We start from the raw sequence: 19,197 nt of genomic DNA on the forward strand, positions 1-19,197 counted from the left end.
TCGGAACAAGCAACAGCTTGGGCTTAAACCTCTTGTCTCCCTCCCTGCGCGGTCCCTTGAGTCCCTACACCATCATCAGTACCCTTCTCATCCCTTCTCCTCAACAGCAATTGGCATCTTCAAGCATGTCGGACGCCGAAGAGTACAACAACGACATCGACGGCGCTGAACACATTGACGACACCATGCCCGAGGAACACGAAGGCAGTGATCAGCTAGAGCAATCACCTGCTGACGGCGAGGTGTCCTTAGACGGCGCTGTTGCCGAGAGTGACCACACATCCTCTGAAAAGGAAGGTGGGGAGCTTGTAGCAGACGAAGAAGCCGTAGAACAAGCTGACGAGCCCGAAGATGACATCAAGAACAACCAAGAAGATGCAGCAGAGGTCGAGGAAGCGAAGGGCACAGCCCAATCGACGCCTACCGCAACACCTACACGTCCTGCTGCTGGCAAAGTCGGCGCGACGCCAATCACTGCACGTCGTCCTGTTGGTGCAGCCGCTACCTCTGCAACCGCAGCTCGTCGAGCCGTGCCCGGAACCCGACCCTCCGTGATAGGCGCCCCTACCGCCAGACCATCGACCACCACCACTGCTGCGACGGGTGCAGCTCGTCCAGGTGATGCAGCACGACCAAGTGTGACCGCACCCAGAAGCTCCTCTGCTGCCACAACCGCCTCCAGACCCGGCACGACCACGGCAGGCACGGTCACCGCTCGCCCAGGAGTCACTGCCCGAGCCAGCTTGGCTCCAAGCAGTACAACCGCAACCAGTGGCATAGCACGAGCAGGCACCACCGCAGCTAGACCTTCCACAGCAGGTACAGCCGCTAGAACCGCAGCGACCGGAATCGCAGCCACAGCAGCAGCTCGACGAGTTTCTATGGTGCCTGCCTCGCCTGCTCGCTCAACGGTGAGCGCAACTGGCGCTACTACTGCACGCAGGCCGGTTGGAGCCGCTTCAACTACCGCATCGACCGCTTCCACTGGCACTGCCGCCGTGCGTAGGCCTGTTGGAGCTGCCTCTGCTGCCGCGACCACAACCGCGGCCGCTGCCCGAAGGCCGCCCGTGTCGTCGAGTGCTGCTGCGCCCGCCACTTCCCTTGCAGCAAAGGGGGCTTCGGTGGCTGGCTCAAGCGCCTCATCGGGTGGTGCTGCCACCTCCACTACCGCTGCTGCTCGACGTGCCTCTATAACGAGCAACGGCACAAGCAACACGGGAGCAGCTGCTCGACCCGCGTCGGTGGCACGATCCAGCTTGGCTCCCACAGCACGGGCAGGTGCGACCACCGCCGCTGCTTCCTCCGCCACTGCTGCTGCCGCCGCTCGTAGAAGCCTTGCGCCGGGCGGAGCTTCCGCGATGTCTGCGGTGAAGGACCTGCAAGACAAGGTGGCCAAGCTCGAGGCCGAACTTGCTGAGCAGAGCGACCAGCTTGACCAACTCAAGAGCGACCTGGAGACTAAGGACGAAGAGCTGCAGGCCAAGACTGTCAGTCTCTCTGCTGCAGAAGCCAAGTTGGCCGAGGCCAAGGACGACGCTGAACCGACCGCAGACTCCTCAGATCGCATCCAAGAGCTTGAAGCTGAGATCGAGCAACTCAAGGCCCAAATTGGCTCGAAGGATAAGCAGCGCTCCGACCAAGCATCCCAGCAAGATTCGGCTTTGGCTGAGAAGGAGGAAGCCATCGCAGCTGCGCAGAGCAAGATCGACGACCTGGAGTCGAAGCTGACAGAGGCACGTTCGGCACTGGATAGCGCCTCGGCTGCTCAAAATAAAAGCACCAAGGAGGGCGATCAAATTCAGGCTGCAGCCCTCGCAGACTTGAAACAGCAGCTCGACGCAAGTCTCAACAAGATCGAAGAACACGAGCTCAACTCCAAGCAAGCTCGCGAGGAAGCCGAGGCCGCAAAGAGCAGCATGGCCGAGCTCCAGAAGCAGATCGAGAAATTGTCTTTCCAGCATGAGCAGAAGGTCAGCGATGGCGATATTGCATCGGAGGAGCTCGCTGAACAGCGCCAGGCTCACGAGTCCGCGATTGCTGCCGCTACTGCTGCTGCCAAAGAGGCCAGCGACAAGGAAGCAGCGTTGGTTTCCCAGAGCGACAAGCTGCAGGCTGAGCTCGACGAAATCAAGGCACAGTTGCAGGATGCGCAGAAGAAGGCCTCTGAAGCAAGCGCAGCTGGTGAACAAGGTGATTCGAGCTTGGCCGACAAGGAGGCCGAGCTCATTGCGCTGAAGAAGAGCAACGAGGAGTTGCAAGAGCAGGCTGAAGAGCTTGTCGCCTTGAAGAAGGAGAACGAGGAGCTGAAGAAGCAGGCAGACGAACTCATCTCCCTCAAACAGCAGAACGGCGAGCTTCAGGAGCAGGCTTCTGAGCTGAAGACTCTCAAGAAACAGAATGAGGAACTCCAAAAGCAGGTTTCGGAACTCGCCGAGCTGCAACAACGCAACCAGGAGCTCCAAGACCAGATCAAGAGCAATGCAACCACCTTCGAATCGAAGCTAGCTGAAGCTGTGGCATCGGCAGAGGCGGCGGCTCTCGCGAAGGCCAAGCAAGACCAGCAGCAAGAGCGAGCCGCGAGCGAGACCCAGCACGGCGAGTTGCTCACCCAGGCGATCGAACAAGCCCGTGCTGAAGCGGAGCAGAAGCATGCAGCCGTTCTGGAAGATGCTGTCAGCAACGCACGTTGTGAGCTCTCGGTGGAGCACGCTAAGGCACTCGAGCGCGCACTGGAAGAAGCCAAGTCCAAGCACGATGAGGAGAAGGCAAGTGAACTCGATGCGGTCCGACGTGAGGTCGAGGAGAAGACCCGCGCTGCGTTGCAAAAGGAGCACGAGTCTGCTCTTGAAGAGGCTCGAGCTGCGGACGCGTCGCGACATGCTCAAGAGCTGTCCACCCTGGCAACTGCACACGAGACTACGCTTTCGCAGACGCGTGACGAGCACGCTTCTGAACTTGCTTCTCGCAACGATGCCGCTGAAAAGCGTGTCAAGGAGTTGCAGCAGACTCTCGAACAGGTCAAGGCACAACTTGCAGGTCAGGAAGCCAAATATGCTGCTCAAGTTGCCGAGGTCAAAGCGGAGCACGACCAGAAGGTCATGGACGCTTTCGAGAAGGCACGAGCCGAAGCTGGTGACAATCACTCGACCGATCTGCAGAGCCTCAAGGAGCAGTCGTCCAAGACGGTCGAGCAGATGCGCAAATCTCACGCTGATGAATTGGAGGCAGTCAAGGTAAGTCATGCCACAGCGTTGTCCGAAGCTGACCAGCGACACGCTGGTAACCTCAAGCGCGTTCAAATGGAGCTTAGCGCCGCACAAGGCGATCTCAAGAAGATCAAGGATACGTGTGCTCAGTTGCAAACCGAGAAAGAGGCTAGCGAAGCACGTGTCAAAGCGCTTGAAGCAGAGCTCGCCTCAGCCAAGGATGAAGTCAAGCGAGCTGTCTCGGACTCAGCTGCTGCCAGCTCGACCGAGACTGCTTCTCTGCGAACGAAGATCGAACAATTGGAGCAGGAGCTGGAAGAAGTCCGCAACGCGCACAATCAATCACAGACTGCATTCGCCGAGCAGCTTGACGCCATCTCGTTGCAACACACGGCTGACAAGGAGGCTCTGATGCAGAAGCACGTCGAAGAGGTCGGTCAGCTCACACAAAAGCATGAGGAGGCACTCGTTCCCTTCCGCGAGAAGGGTCTGCAGGATCTCAAAAAGCTCATGGATCTTCAAGACAAGCTAGACGAGGCGGAACGAGCCCTCGAAGCTGCCAACAAGGAGCTGGCGCTCAATGCTTCCAAGCTTGCCGCCAACACTGCTACCACCGCTGCCAGCTTGCTCGACGGGCAAGGCAAGGAGAACCAGGAGATGAGCGATCTGGAACGTCTTCACGCTGCTCACACTGAGAAGGTGGCTTTCCTAACCAACCAGTATCATGAGCTCTTGGCCGAATGTCGTGCTGAACGTGATGAGCTCGAGAACACCCGTCGCGACCTGCAAAATTCCAAGATGGAGAACCGGTTCCTCACTCAGAACCAGGAAGATGTCAACAAGCTTAAGCAGGAGATTGAACAGCTGGAGGATCGTCACCGCGAAGTCTCCGCTTCTGCGACTGCGACATGAACTTCGATTCCTCAACGTATCTGTCACAGATTTTTCCGAGTCGTCTGTCTTGTCGGCTTCGATGTTCTGTTTAAGATTGGCTAGAATACAAGTACAATGATAGATGAATGCGAACAACATTTTCCACAGCATCCTTAGCGAGCGGTTTGACAGTTGCGATGTTGCGGAATGTGCACCAAGTACCTGAACATGTCTGGTTGTAAGTTGCGATGTAGTCTGCGTCAGACTTGGTGAGGCCGTGCTCGCGGACTAGCAGAGTGTGAACGATCTTCTTGATGATGTTGCGGTTCGTTTTTTCGACGCTTTCATCTCGCTGAATATTGGAATCGACCAGGAAGGGCTTTGGCGAAACAGACTCCGTTTTGACCGGCTTGACGTCGAGTAGCTGAGTTCCGCTTCGAGCCGGAGCAACAATGGCTCTCATTGGCTGCTTGCCGAGATTCAGTCGAGGCAATTCGGATAGAATGCAATCGGCTCGTTGCTTGATAGCTTTTGTTGGCGAGAGGAGAGGCTTGACGTCTTCTTCGTCGTCTAGAGCCTCTTTGAGACTTGGACTGCCTGCAATCTTTCGATCTGAGTTCAAGCGACGCTTCTCGCCTCTTCGACCTGGCGTATGTGTGCCTGCTGAAGCGATTGGTGTCAAGCTAGCTGTCGGGGCGGGCTCAGCACCTCGGTGACGTTCCGTGTGCGAAGGTTTACGTTTCGATCGAGCTTGTAGGAGCGCTGATATCGAGCCACGTGGAAGTGGGTCATCCGGGCGAGGTGCTGTGTTCGATGCCAGAGTGGGAACACCGCCGAACGCTGGAAGCGACAAGCCTGCTTGACTGAATACATCATGGAGACTTTGCGAGCCGATGCTCTGCTGTCTGTGAAAGCTGCGCGATCGCGAAAGCTCTTTGCTAGCGATACCTGCGGCTATCCTTCTTGCATGAACGGTGATTTTGCGGCCGAGAACGAGACGAATGGGCATGGAAGTATTGCCGTCATGATCTGACGTGGGCATTGGTTGGGCAAAGATGGCGAACTCGGAGTGAGAAGCAGTGGGTGTGTTGACAATGGCGAAAGGGTCCGATGCGGCAGAGTCGACCAGAGGGGCTAGCAAAGACGGTTGAAGGGAGACCATAACCACCTGCGCGGATCGCTTCGCGCCCAAATCCTCGACAAAGTCAGCATCGAAGCAAAAGATGCGCTGGAAGAAGCTCGAAGTGACGGGCTCGTGCGGATCGATGTACATGTGAACATCTCCGCTTGCGACCCAGTGCGTCTGAGTCTGCTTGTGACTGTAGGCGACAGACGTTGGCTCCGTTACGAGTCCACGATCAGTGATCAAGGATGAGATCCGTAAAGGCTGGTTGCGCAGCATCTCCAACGCCAGGCAAAGGTCGGCCTCATCCTCGTGGATCTTGCTGTTGCCCGCGCCATCGTTGCTGCTTGGACCGCCAAATGGATTGGCGTAGGAGACGATAGCTAGTCCTGGTAGGCGGGTGCCATCGAGGAGGACCAGATCGCTACGCCATAGCAGTCGCGCCTTGCGTCTGCTTGAAGGCGGGGCGGGATCGTCCATCACCGCATGTTGGATAGGTTTGTGATGGTGTTGGGAAGCGTCGCGTTAATGAGCAGTTTCTCAGGGGTCACGCGTAGCACCAGCAATATTGTTTTTGGCAACAGCTGTTAGAGTTTGTGTTTGCTGAGCTGAACCAGAAAACTCCACATGGCCTTTGTCGGGGAAGCGGGAGCTCAGTGAAGGATGCGTGGACTGCGCAGTTCACAGTCAAAGCGGATCTTGCGTTCTTCCCGCGATCATCCAAGTCATCCGACAAGATCGTCATCAATCCTACACCTACATACTCGCAACAACACAGGCCAACAGCAAACATGGCAGACTCGAATGACTCGGCGTCACCGCTCAAGATCAACATCAAGGGTCCCTCGGAGCTAAGGCTCAGCATTGACATCACCTCGGATCAGACGGTTCGACAGCTCAAAGAGGCGATCGAGAAGCAGAAGCCTGACGTCCCTGCCGATTCGCAGCGACTAATCTATGCCGGTAAAGTGCTCAAGGATGAGGAGACCCTCTCGGTCTACAAGATCAAGGACGGCAACACTGTGCATATGGTCAAGTCAGCCGCTCGTTCCGCACCCACAACTGGTAATCCATCGGTACCTGGAACAGCACCATCAAGCACTGGCAGTTCCAACAACGCTGCCTCGTCACAGTCGCATGGTGTTCCTTCCAACTTCTCTGCAGGTCAGAACTTCACCAACAATCCGCTTTCTGCGCTTAACCGGGCTGATTATGCAGGCCCTCACATGGCTAGACTGCTCAACGAGAGCGGAGGCGCATTTGGTGGCATGGGCCTCAACCCGCGCGATCCAAACATGATGATGGGGTTGATGCAGAATCCCGAGGTGCAACGTCAGATGCAGGATATGATGTCTCGTCCCGAGTTCATCGACCAGATGCTTGCCATGAACCCGCAGCTTCAAGGCATGGCACCACAGATGCGCGAGATGATGCACTCAGAACAGTTCCGCGAGATGATCACCAACCCCGAAACCATGCAGAGGATGGCTCAGATGTCGCAGCTGATGGAGAGCGCTGGTATGGGCGGCATGGCTGGTTTGGGAGGCTTGGGCGGATTCGGAGCCGGCGGTGGAGGCAACGGCGGTAATCGCCAATGGCCCCCTCCTGGTGCTTTCGGTGAAAGCGGCGGCAACAACGAAGGCAACGCTAATAACAGTAACGACAATGGCAACGACAATACTAGTGGACGCAACAACGGCCAGGGCAACACCGGCAACTTCAGCGGCAATTTCAGCGGGCTCCGAAACACGGGCGGCGACGGTGCAGCCCCGCCAAACCCCTTTGCAGATCCTTCGTTCCTTCAACAGATGTTCGGTGGTGGTGGTGGAGGAGCAGGTGGGTTCGGTGGTCTTGGGGGCCTTGGTGGTCTTGGCGGTCTTGGTGGATTTGAGGCTGGAGCAGGAGGCGCGGCTTCGCGCGACACAAGGCCACCCGAGGAGCGTTTCTCTTCTCAACTAGAGCAGATGCAGTCGATGGGCTTTTACGATGGTCAAGCCAATGTGAGAGCGCTGCTCATGGCTGGCGGTAGTGTCGAGGGTGCTATCGGTATCTTGCTGGACAACCCGAACCCTCCGCCGCAGGGTAACTGAAGATGACACCAAACAAGGTGATGATTGAGGATCCTCTCCCTGTCCAGTATACAGCCGTATTTCAGCCTTCTCCTTCGGTCGTGTGTGCTTTTTGCAAGGGACACAAAAGGCCTGCGTATTGCTGTATTAACTTAGTGCTCTTTAATGACAGACTTACTCTGAGCTTCACAGCCTTCGATCGAGACCAATTGCTTCCCGAGAACTTTGTCAGCATTAACCTTCTTCGGCCATGACAGCCGACGTGTGAGGTGAGGTGACGTCTCCACATGTCCTAATTTTTCCCGGAGCTTGATTGTGGTTTCAGATGCACAGACGCCGGCAGGGACTGAAAGCACAGCCTTGATAGCATTGCTCTCTTGGCTTCATCGCTTGACATCCTCGTGATCCTCGGGTCCATCTTTCTCTGACTCACATCGACACTGCCGCTTCGTGGCGGAGACGACTCGGAACTGCAAAACCGACGACACTTTTGTCAATCATTCACATCACTAGCCATTCCATGCCGGACTGCTGATTATCGAAGTGCTCAATTCCGCCAAGCAACGGAACTGGCACAATACTGGCATACATCATACACGAATTCCACGACTTCCAAGGCCATGTTGAAGAGGTTGCAATAATACCGATAAGATAAAGATGAGGCCTACAACACAGCCCCAGCAGCGAAGTTACCGCCAAGAAGGCTGGCAGTCGGATGATCCGTACACATTAGCTGGTGTAGCATCCTCCTCGTCAGCTTCGCACGCCAACATTGCGTTCATACCACTGCCTACGGCTGCACCAGCACTGCCCCCACCTCAGCTCAACCGCCTGCAACAATCTTTGGCCTCACCAACACCATCATCGATCTCATTCCCTTATATACACGTTGCTCCAACCTCTTCCAGAGGACCAGCCATCTTCCAAGCCCGACCGCAGAGCCCCAGTGTTCCACTCAGTCCACAACCACAAGAGCCGTTGAATCACATGTCAGCGCATCGGCCCCAGTCACCTCTACCGCAACGACTAGTAAATCCTTACGAGCAGAGGGACCTGCCAAATCCGCATGAACAGACGCAGCTAGTGAACCCACACGAACGGAGAGAGCAATCCCTAGCTTCGCCGGCACCGTCTGTCGCTCAAAACTCGAACCGCAACAATGCTTCCAGGCTCAGCTTTGGGCCAGGAGATCCGCTGTTCTCAGGTGCCCGTGCACCATCGGCCGCATACCCTTCTGATCGCAGTCCTCAACTGTCTTCATCACGGAGGCCCACATCCATGATCAGCCCAGTCCCGCAGCCTCTTCATTCTGCAACACCACCGATACCTGCAGAGCGAACCATGTCGAGCGCATCTACGTATCTTGTTGCACCGAATAAACCAATGAGCACCAGTCCGGCAATACTCCAGCACCGAATAGCTGGTCACAATTCGTCACCAACAGCATCACATGGACCAGCACACGAATTTGACGATTGTCCAGGCTGTCGTGCCGAAATCGAAGATGCAATCCAGGCTTCCTTGCAATCTGCTCAGCAGGAAGAGGAGCTCCGACAACGTCAACTTCGCGAGCAAGCTGAGCTCGATCGCATTGCTGCATTGAAAGCAGAAGAGAACGAACGTCAACGCCGTCTCGCACAGGAGGAAGAGCAGCTCTTGCAACAAGCCATCGAGGACAGCCGACGCGAAGCGGAGATGCAACTGCAGCGCAAGACGCAGGAGGAAAACTTGCTCCTTGAAGAGTCACGACAATATGCTCTACGTCAGCGCGAACAGGACGCACGGCTCGAAGCTGAAATGCTTGAAGCTGCCAAGCTTGCTTCCGTTTCACAGGAGAAGAAGAGACGCCAGGAGTTCGATGCGATGCAGGAAGCTGAACGAGGAGCGCTGCAGCTCAGTTTGCGAGAACAGCAAGAAGAGTGGGAACGCCGTGAAAGTGCGGAGCGCTCTTTGCTCGAGTTCCTTGATCAAAGAAATGCAATTAGCCGCCCTACAACGCCATCGTCTACGGCAGGTCCTTCCGCGGCAGCAATGGCATCGCAGCCACCAGCAGAACTAGCGCCGTCGCTGCAGCAAGCTTCGTCATTATCGTCCAAGGCTGGCTTGTTTGGCAACCTCGACGCGGAGTACTGGCGATTTGCAGGCCATGACGAGGCTTACCAGCTTGCGCTACAGATGCACCAAGCTTCGTTCGACGATGCTCAAACCAACAACTCGCCAGGTCCTTCCAGCTACCGAGTTCGAAGGCCATTGCCGCAAGCTCCGTCTGCGAGCGGCAGCACTGATCCGCCTACCATTTCACCGTCCAAGCTCGACCCACGTCCCATTGCGATCCAGCCCGTCAACCTGTACACTGTCGAGGAGGCTCCTCCTCCTGCGTATACGCAGTCCTCTGAGCAAGGGCATGGACAAGCAGCTGGTTCGACGTCGCAGTTTGATGAGAGTGAGGCTGGCCCATCCACACGAGCCAGTAACGTATCCGAAGGTCGTTACGACGCATATCCACCGGAGAAAGTCTCGTCGCAGCGGTACGATTCACACGCATTGCAGAGCCTCAACCAACCGGTTCTTCGGCAGCGGTCATCCTCCTCAAGCTCGGGTCACAGCCAGAGATTTGGACGTCTTTCAGAAACCCCTTCTCTTTCGAACGAACCAACCTCCCCTCTTGCATCTCCATTGCCTACAAGCTGGGATGATTCTTCCCCCGCCCCACCGACGGGCTTGGTCTCGCCGTCGATTCCTGATCGTGGAAGTTCGCAGTTCACTCCCGCATCTAAGCGGTTCAGCCAGTCTAGTGTCTCGCTGAATTCAGAACAACGAGGTCAGCGCGCACTTGCAGGCATCGAGTTTGGCCACAGCGACTTGCCCTTTGCGCCCAAGCTCGATAAGAGTCGCTTGCCTTTTGCTCAGTCTGCATCAAAAACAGCATCGAGCTCCTCCTGTTCTACCACTGCCTCGCCGTCCACAGGCAAGGTCCTCTTTCCGGCTTCCATTGAGCTGGCCAACATCATGAAAGCGTCGTCCGGGTCTACTGGCAGTGACATGCAAAACAGCTCCCCTAGCTGCTTCTTCACCATCCGAGCTCGGTCCTGGAAGAGCTTGCTTCGGGCCCTCGCTTGGTACGGCAACAGTCGAGTCGAAGCCGCGCCAGAAGAAGTTGCTACGGCAAGCGATCGACGAGCACGTTGCTTGTTGCGGGTGGAAGTGGAGTTCATCACGCCCACACGGACGGACTTGGGGTATGGTGTGGCCGAGTACGCGAAAGCTGCTCAGAATGGTGTCATGCCCAAGCATCCTTGTCCAGCCCATGTGGCATTGTGCCTCTCACTGCTGCCTATTTCGTCGTCCAAGTCCTCATCCTCTGGTGAAGCTAACGCGTGGCTCAAGTCGGACGAATACCAAACGATCAAACGCGAGTCGAGACGGCTGGATGCCTGGTACGCCAGTAGAGGCTCTATCAGGAGGCTTGTGCAGCTCCCACGCCAACCCCCCATGTTGCCAGTAGCGCTAGTTCAGGTCGCACAGCTTCTTCATGCATCACACACCTTCAGTGCTGCTTGTCCTTCCACTGGTTCGACGGCTCGTCACTCGCCTCGCGATCTTCACCACGCCATCGAGAGACACGACGAGGGCTTTGTGTGCAAGCAAAAGGCCATGCTAGCTGCTGGAACCGCTTTAGCTACCCAGTCTGGCGCTCTGGCTTCTACTACGTCGCTCACCTTGGCAAACCCTTGCTCGAGTACGCAGGGTGGAGGTCGGAACTCTAGCTCGACCGACCTCCATCGGGATCCGGACGAAGATGATGATCTAGATGATGACGACGAAGAGCTTGACTTCAATGATTACAACATGCTCGAGAACGGTTTGGCTGCCAACGGATCGTTTGATGCGCAGGACAGGATTCTCATGGGCAGACGTCAGCGGCTCAAAGCGAAAGTCAAACGTCGTCTTGCCAAGCGCAACTCGGACGGCAGGGTCGTTGACGAAGACCTAGCCACCTGGATCACACCTTTCGACCTGTCGCAACATGGCTAGTTTCCCCCAGATGCCTTTGTACACTTGATCGTTACGAAAGCTTCAATTCTGGTTCTTCAAAACCTCGATGGCACGCAATTTGTACACACGCGAAGTGAGAGTTTCGTTTGATCATCTGATGCTTGCAGTGGGTGTTTTTGAGTCCTGTGATGCAATAAAAGGACTTTGGGATGGTGTGGTCGTTCATGTGTTGAACGGTAACAGGGGAGAGTATGAAATACACAGTGGCGGAAGTGAAGTGTGAACTTTGGACCTGATGTATGTCCAGGTTTGTCGAGAGAGATGGGATGGACTGTTGTGCAGAGTGCTAAACCTGCATGCAGCCTTGTGAATCACAAGACTCGCCCTCCTCGAAAGCAGCGAATGGAAACTGTATCCGAAAGAGAAGTGAGACGTGCAAAGCAGGAAACCAAGAAAGCTTGATCGACCAAAGAAATGAGCCGGGAAAGAGACCTTGGTGGTATCGTCAAAGGGGCCAGCGCTGACGTCGCGAATGAAAGGGGAATCGATCCTTCGCCACGTCTGACACTGGTGACGCCTCTATTGGGGTAGCGCAACCGCTTAGTAACCGTAAGAAGCAAGCTGGGCGTTGACGTCCTTGAGCTTGTCGGCGGTGGCAGTCTGAGCGGCAGCGCGCTTCTTGGAAGCAGCCACCTGGCGCTCGTGGTAAGCCTGCTGCTTGACCTTGCGCTTGGCCTCGAGCTTGTCGACGGTCTCCATGTGGTTCCAGCCGACCTCGTGCGAGATACGCTTGATGGTGGCGAACTTGCGGCCGGGCTTAAGGCGGAGGACACGGAGAGCGGCGGGGATGACCATGAGCTTCTTGCGGTCGTAAGGAGGGGGGACACCCTCGTAGACCTTCAATCGCTGGAGGGCGGCGGCACCACGAGCGGTCTTGTGGGGAAGCATGCCGCGGATGGCCTTGTAGAGGATGCGCGAGGGAGCACGGTGGTGGAAGGGACCGGCTTTCTTGGGGTTAACCAAGTGGCGCTTGTGGAGGTAGGCGTGGTATTTCAACTGTGGTCGAGGAGAGCGTGACGAATAGGGACGGAATCAGATGTTAGATGGTTGGTTGATGTGTGTGGTGACGACTGCGATGGGGAAATCAGCCGAAAACGAAGCGAAATGCTCGGTGCTCGATTCCGGCTCTAGTTGTGGATGCTTACCTTGTTGCGGAAGAACGAGCCGGAGACGTTGATGAGCTCGGATCGAACGACAATGACCTTCTGGCCGGAGAGGAGCTCCTTGGCCAGGGTAGCGGCGAGACGACCGAGGAGGTGTCCCTTGCCGTCAACGATGTATGGGTTTGCCTGCTGGAGGGACATCTGTGCGATCGAAAGGTGATAAGACAGGTTGTAAAGAAACCAAGAAAACAACACAGGGTCAGACTGGTTGTTCTTCCCTTTGCCAAAAAAAAAAAACCCGCTGCTGCACCCGACCGAGACCAGAACTTTGAGCTGAATTCTTTACCAAAACCCAGAACCAATCTGAAAGACATCCAAGATGAGCCTTTAACACTTATTCTGAATATTCCACGTCCTTCTGAATGGTCTATACTGGTTGTGTCGACAAGCAAGACATATTGATCATCTGCTTCCCGGTGTTCCTGCAAAACTGTCTGACTTGGGTCATGGGTCGATTTCAAGTCAATTGTCTGTTGATGCTGACAACGATTATGATGTGCGTGGCTCTGCCTTCTGTCGCAGAGGTGAGCAGCGGTGGATCGATCCTGATGGCGAAGCGACCTGTATAATGCATCATCTGCGGCGGAACGTCAATGCATCTATGCCCAAACTGATGCTGTGTTGTTTCCCACAAGCCTTTGGTTGGTCCTATCCATGATACATCCTGATCGTGATGATGACCTGCGGATTGCTGCTACAATGTGTCGTCCATACACTCCCTCCTTATCAAGCCGTCTGCGGTTCTGCGATGTTGGTACTTTAATAGTCGGGCATGCAATGAATCGTACCGTGTCGAATGCGGCTGCTTTGAAATGCTTGGACGCTGTGTGTATGTCGGTGTGGTTGAGCGACAGCAGGTAAAGTTAGCATATACTAACCTTGACAATATGATTCTTGACGGGTGTGGTGGTGTCGAAGGTGATGATGAGGAGCTCGAACTGCAATACTCAGCCAGCCAGCAGCCAGCTTCAGCTCCAACTTTGACAAGGTCTTCTCTGGCTCAGCAGACCTGAAGTTTCCAAGCCTCTCAGCCTCCAAACTCGCGACTAACATTCAAAATCTCGACATTATCCAGTCCTCAGCTCTTTCGCCTGCTTGAAATAAATGGAAAAAAAAAATGACCAAACGCATGACCTCGGCCGACCTTAGCTCCAGGCCAAAAGAGAAAAAATGGACCAAAGATGTTAGAAGTTTCGTGGCCAGGCGTTTGGGATTTACAGAGAGAGTCAGAGGCGGACATCCGAAACATTGCCTACACAGCGCTCAGTGGAAGGTCAGACAGAGGATCAGACCAGAGCAGCCAGTGTGAGCGCTGAGTGGGTCTGGAGTGTGAGAAGTGAAGGCTGTTCATCATCATCTCGAATCACCACCATCCTCACCCATTAAGAAAGGTAAGTTTTGCTGCAAAAAGCAGATTACGACGTCTTTCGCAACCACATCTCGTCCACGTATACACCGCCAAGTTTGCAACATCAGTCAACAGCGACAAACGTCCAGCAACGCAGAAGGCAGGACGAATCGCATATCTGCCTCAATTCACGCATCCAGCCTACCGCCTTCGCCAATATCACATAGTATTGTCATCGATCGCCGCACCAACTGGACGACGAAGCACAGTATGTCAGGACGATGCATCATTATGGCCCTTCAGAGAAACTACTGTGTAACTGAAAATGCATAGAGAGGTACAACACGGAACCGGGCAACGCAGATAGATCGGAGATACGAGGAGGAACATCGTCTCAAGCATCTGTATCAGCAGAGCTGTTGTGTGGTTGGCCTTGACGTCTCGAACATCCGCGCCGCGATCGATCTTTGAGGCCGCGCGACTTGTCTGTCAGACGGTTCATTGCAGCCGAATCAGGATGTTTGGCTCAGGGAGTGGACAAGATAGGGGACCTTGATCTTGCGAGCGCACCTTTGCCATACCCTGTCTACTTGCATCAGCGAGTCTTCATTTTAGCATTTCGAGAGAGCATTCGTCCTCACACACAACTTAAAGCAACTCGCAGACGCAGGTGAGCCACCTATAATGACTAGAACAACTCATTTGCAACCATCCATGCGGCACTTTTTTTTTTTTCTTTCGTACTCGACACGCAGCGTCCATCACCTTCATTGACCTCATCCGCCCATCACCTCGCAGGAGATCCTCGCTCTTTCACCAGATATCGCCAAACGACTCTGGTTGCGAAAGACTAGACATCTGCCTCTCCCAAAGTTCATAACTTTGACTACAAGTACTGACTTGCCCCCGCTCTTCGTCCTCCATCACCTTCTCCATTCGCATCAGATTGTCAAGATGGCTGCCACCTCCATCCCCATCGTCAAGAAGCGCACCAAGGCCTTCAAGCGCCACCACTCTGACCGATACCACCGTGTCGGTGAGTCGTGGCGCAAGCCCAAGGGTATCGACAGTGCTGTCCGCCGTCGTTTCCGCGGCACTGTCCGCATGCCCAAGATCGGTTACGGTTCCAACAAGAAGACCCGTCACCTCATGCCCAACGGCTACCGCCGCCTCGTGGTCTCCAACGTCCGTGACGTCGAGCTCCTCCTCATGCACAACGGCTCTTACGCTGCCGAGATCGCCCACAACGTCTCGTCCAAGAAGCGCATCGACATCCTCGAGAAGGCTAAGGTTCTCGGGGTCAAGGTCACCAACGCCAACGCCCGCATTCGTGCTCAGGAGGCATAAATCATTCCCACTCTTCATCATCACACAGGATCCGTAGTCACGTTTTAGCAATACTGGACGATCTGAACCCAATTCAGTTTGTCGTGATCGTGATGTCTTTGTCCACCCTACGCTCGCACCTTCATGTACAATCACCAATCACACTTTCTTGCGGATGTTTTAGCCGACCTCCGCGCAAAATATCAATCGCCCCCTAGTGCGGGCCCGATCGATCGACCATTTTGACTTGACTGTGCAAAGTGATGTGTTTTGGCTCGTCGATGACCATGAGCTGACAGTTTCGTGATAAGAATGTTTACCACGAGCTCCAGCTGTACCAAAGTCAATAAGTTACAGACTAGCAAGTCTTTTCCTCGCTGTTGCAGACTCAACAGTTCAGTGTTCATGCTGACCGTTTCAATCTGGATTGCATTGACGATGCGACAATTTGATAGCTGAGAGAGACTGCTCATAGCGCAGCACGCTACAAATCGTGGCAAGCCGCCGCGCTGATCACGAACTGCGTTCGGCAACGAAGAGCTTGAAGTTGAGCGTTTCATCAGCTGCCGACACACTGGGAATGGCAGGCCATTTTTGATAGTCGAACAGAGACGACCATGTATCCGAAATCTGAGCTTGGACGCGTCAATTGTGTGGAGTAGAGCGCGGTGTCAAAGTCACAAATTGCTGTTCCGAGCAGAGACACTGTCTCGACTCAGCACCCACACTTCTCCCGCCATGATCTCCGCAACTCGCAACCAACAGTAGCACGTCAAGCTGCACGACATCGAAGCCGCCTGCCTAGGCGAGGACGATCAACGGAAGCCTGCTCTTGGCTCAGAACGAAAAACGCAAGCCGTCCCGTTACGACACAACTGTCCGCCATCGAGGTCGCATCCACGACCTAGCTAACAGGACACATAGCTCCACCATGAGCGAAGCTAGCGGCTCTGCATCTCCAGCGCCACTCGACGAAGCGGGTGCTGCAAGACCCAAGCGAGCTGTCCGTCCAACAGCCAAAGCTTTGCTAGCGAGGGAACAGTCTCCGGATGGCTGGGAACATGGCGGATCGAGGAGATCACAGCCTTCACGGCCCATCCGCACCTCATCGGGAGCACGTCCGCAGATCAAGCTCAAGATGAAGGCATCAGGAGGAGGCACTGCTGCCGGAGCAGGTCAAGGCCCAAAGACACAAGCATACATGCAGGGCTACGACCGAGAGCTTGACTCAGAAGACGACGAGACCGGCAAAGGTCTCGCCTTTGAGGAACAGCTCATTTTCCGCATGCCAGAAGGACCGGAATGTGACAAGCTCAGAGAGGCGATTCAGAAGCGACAACTAGGCGACGACGTGTGGTTCAAATTCAAGGACTCGAGAAGAGCCGTGGTTCATGTTGGTGACTCGCTATTCTCGGCTAAGCTTGTCGATCTGCCAACGATCACAGAGTCACACAAGACACTCGACAATCGACAGTTCTTCAAAGTGGGAGATATTGCGCAGATGCTCGTCGTCGAAGGCAAGATCGCCGACGAATCGCAAGCCTCGGCAAGTGGAGGAGGGAAAGGGTTCAACATTGATGACTTCATCTATCCTCACGGCATCACACCACCTATGCACTGGGCTAGAAAACGTCGATTCCGCAAGCGCGCTGCACGTCGAGCCATCGAGACGGTGGAGAAGGAAGTGGAACGGCTGCTCAAAGCCGACAAGAAAGCGGACCAGGTGGAATACGAGCTAATCGATGCTGCGGAAGAAGGCGGTTCAGAAGATGATGAAGTCGACCAGCGAGGTCACCAGCATCGACGAGGCGCAACATCTCCAGGAGGCTCGCAAGCTGAGACGCCGATGCCTGACGGTTCCGACGCCGGGTCGCAAGACGAAGATGGAGATGAAGGCGACGATGATGGAGAGGAAGGCGGTCGAGCCAGTCGACATCGTGCCGGCGTAGGAGACACGGATGAAGACGGAGGCGAAGGGGGCTATGACGATCAAGATGAGGACGATGTCGACGAGGATCTCGCAGCAGAACTGGACGCCGCGCTCGAAGAGGAGGAAGATGACGATGATGATGTTGGGTCTACGCGAGGAGTAGGCAGCGAGGCGCAAAGTCGTGCCAGCGATCAGGAAGATCTCTGGGATGACGACGACGACGATGAAGCAGATGATGGCGATGAAGATGACGAGGATGAGGAGGGTGAAAATGATGAAGAGAAGGAGCAGCGCGTGCGAGAAGCACAGCTGGAGGCTGAGTGTCGAGAGCTCGAGACGCTGGTTCGCAGAAAGCAGGCCGATGTGGACGGAACGATGAACCTGATCATCAAGAACCGCCATCAGCAAGCGCTGCGCAAGCTCACCACTGAGCGCGACATGAAGCGCAACCAGCTCGCGGATCTCAAGCAGACACGAAAAGAACGCAGGGAAGCCAACTTGGCCGCAGCAAAGGCAGCGCAGCAGGCTGCCGCCAATGAAGCTGAGATGGAAGCTAATCAAAACGGAGAAGAGAAGACAAGTCCTCCACTGGAGCGGCAAGCTAGCAGCTCGCAAGGTCAGCATCAGCAGCAGCCTCCTTCTGCAGAACCTTCCGCAAGCAATCTCGCAACTGGCTCTGGTGGTCAAGATCCGAAGTCTTCTACACCGGTTCAATCAATGCCACCGCCCGCTTTACCAGCACGTCGAACCGTGCCGCAGTCATCATCGCATGCAGCTGACACAGGAGCTTCCGCCGCAAGCTCGTATCAACCTGGTACGCAAGCCGATCAAGGCGACAGCGACCTGTGGGATGACGATGACGACGAGGAGGAGTCGTGAAGCTTCCTTGCTTTTCCAACAACATCCGCGAAGGCTTGGCTGCCTCGCTCTCGCTTGACTGCCGCGTACTCAGCTCACAGCAATATCAGTTCGACTGCCATGTCCGTCCCTTTCTCGTTCAAGTGTATTTGTATCACTAATCAGCATCACCAACGATGTGTACAATCAGTTCAACTGCCAGCTTGTGCAAATAGATCCCAAATCCAATGAGCCATCGGGAACACAGCAGCGACATCGGCCTCGGTAGGAACGTCTGCAGGCTTCCAGATCGGGAATGGCGAGAGCACTTCAAATCTCGATATTCCGATAGGCCACCCGCTCAGCCCTGGGTCGAGGAAGTGGAATTGAAGACCGTCACATCCGAGAAGGCACCGCTTTCGGCTCTGCATCTCATACCAAAACACTGCACACAGCGGTCGAGAGTTTCCTCCTGATTGCTTGCTTGCCTCTTTCTGCCCAACAGATCTGGAGCTTCCGGAATTCGAAAAAAAAAAAAGAAAAAAAAAAATCGCCGTAAAATTTCACAATTGTAAGCGAGGACGGGCCATCCAACTGAATTGAATTGCAACCGCGAATCTTCCTCGTATTTTAGAATTTTGCCGCTTGCATTGCTGTCATTGTGACTGACCCGATTGCATGGGCCTATTTTCAGTTTTCAGGCAGCAATATTTTTTTCCATTGCCGCAGTCAGTCAAAGATCGACGGCATAGCAAAATTGGCCGTGCCCTCTCGTCTTCTCCCTCAATCTGCCCTCACCCCCTGTGGTACGAAAGTCATCCCCCGCTCATGGGAGTGCCGCCAACTGTCAGGTTGTGCACTCGATGAAGTTCAGCTGATCATCAGATCGACAAGAAGGGTGGAAGATCGACGAGACGGGACGAAAGAATATACGTGAATGAGACTTCTAGCGCTGCCTGATTGCTTGGAAGAGGAACGTGCGTAATCTTCCTTGCTGGTTTCAAAGGGTTGTATGCTGGTCCGATTGACTGGCTGTGGGAACTGCTCAGCCCTACGAAGCTCCTTGAACGCATACAGCCAGTATGCTAGGATGTGGCTGTTTGCTACGAATTTCATTTGAGCCGGGAGACCTCTGGAAATATTACAATTTTTTGAAACTCCATCCTCAGACCTTAATACAAGGTCAAAGCAGAGAATCTCTGACGGCACCTCCACAGTGTCTTCTTGCTAGACAGTTTGTATTTTGTCACGATGCCCTGCTATTCT

General features: G+C 54.9%; 7 protein-coding genes across 7 annotated transcripts; 5 read left to right on the forward strand and 2 right to left on the reverse strand.

Moving 5' to 3' along the window:
• Positions 1 to 125: 125 nt before the first annotated feature.
• UHO2_02229 (uncharacterized protein) lies at positions 126 to 4,118 on the forward strand (the record flags this gene model as incomplete). Its single annotated transcript, XM_041559666.1, has 1 exon — positions 126 to 4,118. One exon carries the CDS (start codon positions 126 to 128, stop codon positions 4,116 to 4,118), a length of 3,993 nt encoding a protein of 1,330 aa, XP_041415600.1.
• A 70-nt stretch (positions 4,119 to 4,188) lies between these two features.
• Positions 4,189 to 5,682, reverse strand: UHO2_02230 (uncharacterized protein; the record flags this gene model as incomplete). Its single annotated transcript, XM_041559667.1, has 1 exon — positions 4,189 to 5,682. The coding sequence occupies one exon, from the start codon at positions 5,680 to 5,682 to the stop codon at positions 4,189 to 4,191; it is 1,494 nt and encodes a 497-aa protein (XP_041415601.1).
• Positions 5,683 to 5,993: 311 nt separating this feature from the next.
• UHO2_02231 (uncharacterized protein) lies at positions 5,994 to 7,292 on the forward strand (the record flags this gene model as incomplete). The annotated part of the gene is made up of 1 exon (XM_041559668.1): positions 5,994 to 7,292. One exon carries the CDS (start codon positions 5,994 to 5,996, stop codon positions 7,290 to 7,292), a length of 1,299 nt encoding a protein of 432 aa, XP_041415602.1.
• Positions 7,293 to 7,928: 636 nt separating this feature from the next.
• UHO2_02232 (uncharacterized protein) lies at positions 7,929 to 11,306 on the forward strand (the record flags this gene model as incomplete). Its single annotated transcript, XM_041559669.1, has 1 exon — positions 7,929 to 11,306. The coding sequence occupies one exon, from the start codon at positions 7,929 to 7,931 to the stop codon at positions 11,304 to 11,306; it is 3,378 nt and encodes a 1,125-aa protein (XP_041415603.1).
• Positions 11,307 to 11,867: 561 nt separating this feature from the next.
• On the reverse strand, positions 11,868 to 12,631 carry UHO2_02233 (putative ribosomal protein L13a; the record flags this gene model as incomplete). The annotated part of the gene is made up of 2 exons (XM_041559670.1): positions 11,868 to 12,323; positions 12,473 to 12,631. 2 exons carry the CDS (start codon positions 12,629 to 12,631, stop codon positions 11,868 to 11,870), a joined length of 615 nt encoding a protein of 204 aa, XP_041415604.1.
• Positions 12,632 to 14,792: 2,161 nt separating this feature from the next.
• Positions 14,793 to 15,185, forward strand: UHO2_02234 (putative 60S ribosomal protein L32; the record flags this gene model as incomplete). The annotated part of the gene is made up of 1 exon (XM_041559671.1): positions 14,793 to 15,185. One exon carries the CDS (start codon positions 14,793 to 14,795, stop codon positions 15,183 to 15,185), a length of 393 nt encoding a protein of 130 aa, XP_041415605.1.
• Positions 15,186 to 16,095: 910 nt separating this feature from the next.
• Positions 16,096 to 17,973, forward strand: UHO2_02235 (uncharacterized protein; the record flags this gene model as incomplete). Its single annotated transcript, XM_041559672.1, has 1 exon — positions 16,096 to 17,973. The coding sequence occupies one exon, from the start codon at positions 16,096 to 16,098 to the stop codon at positions 17,971 to 17,973; it is 1,878 nt and encodes a 625-aa protein (XP_041415606.1).
• Between the last annotated feature and the right edge of the window lie 1,224 nt (positions 17,974 to 19,197).

The sequence above is a fragment of the Ustilago hordei genome (assembly GCF_900519145.1).
Source record: "Ustilago hordei strain Uho2 genome assembly, contig: UHO2_contig_03, whole genome shotgun sequence".
Classification (NCBI taxonomy): Eukaryota; Fungi; Basidiomycota; class Ustilaginomycetes; order Ustilaginales; family Ustilaginaceae; genus Ustilago; species Ustilago hordei.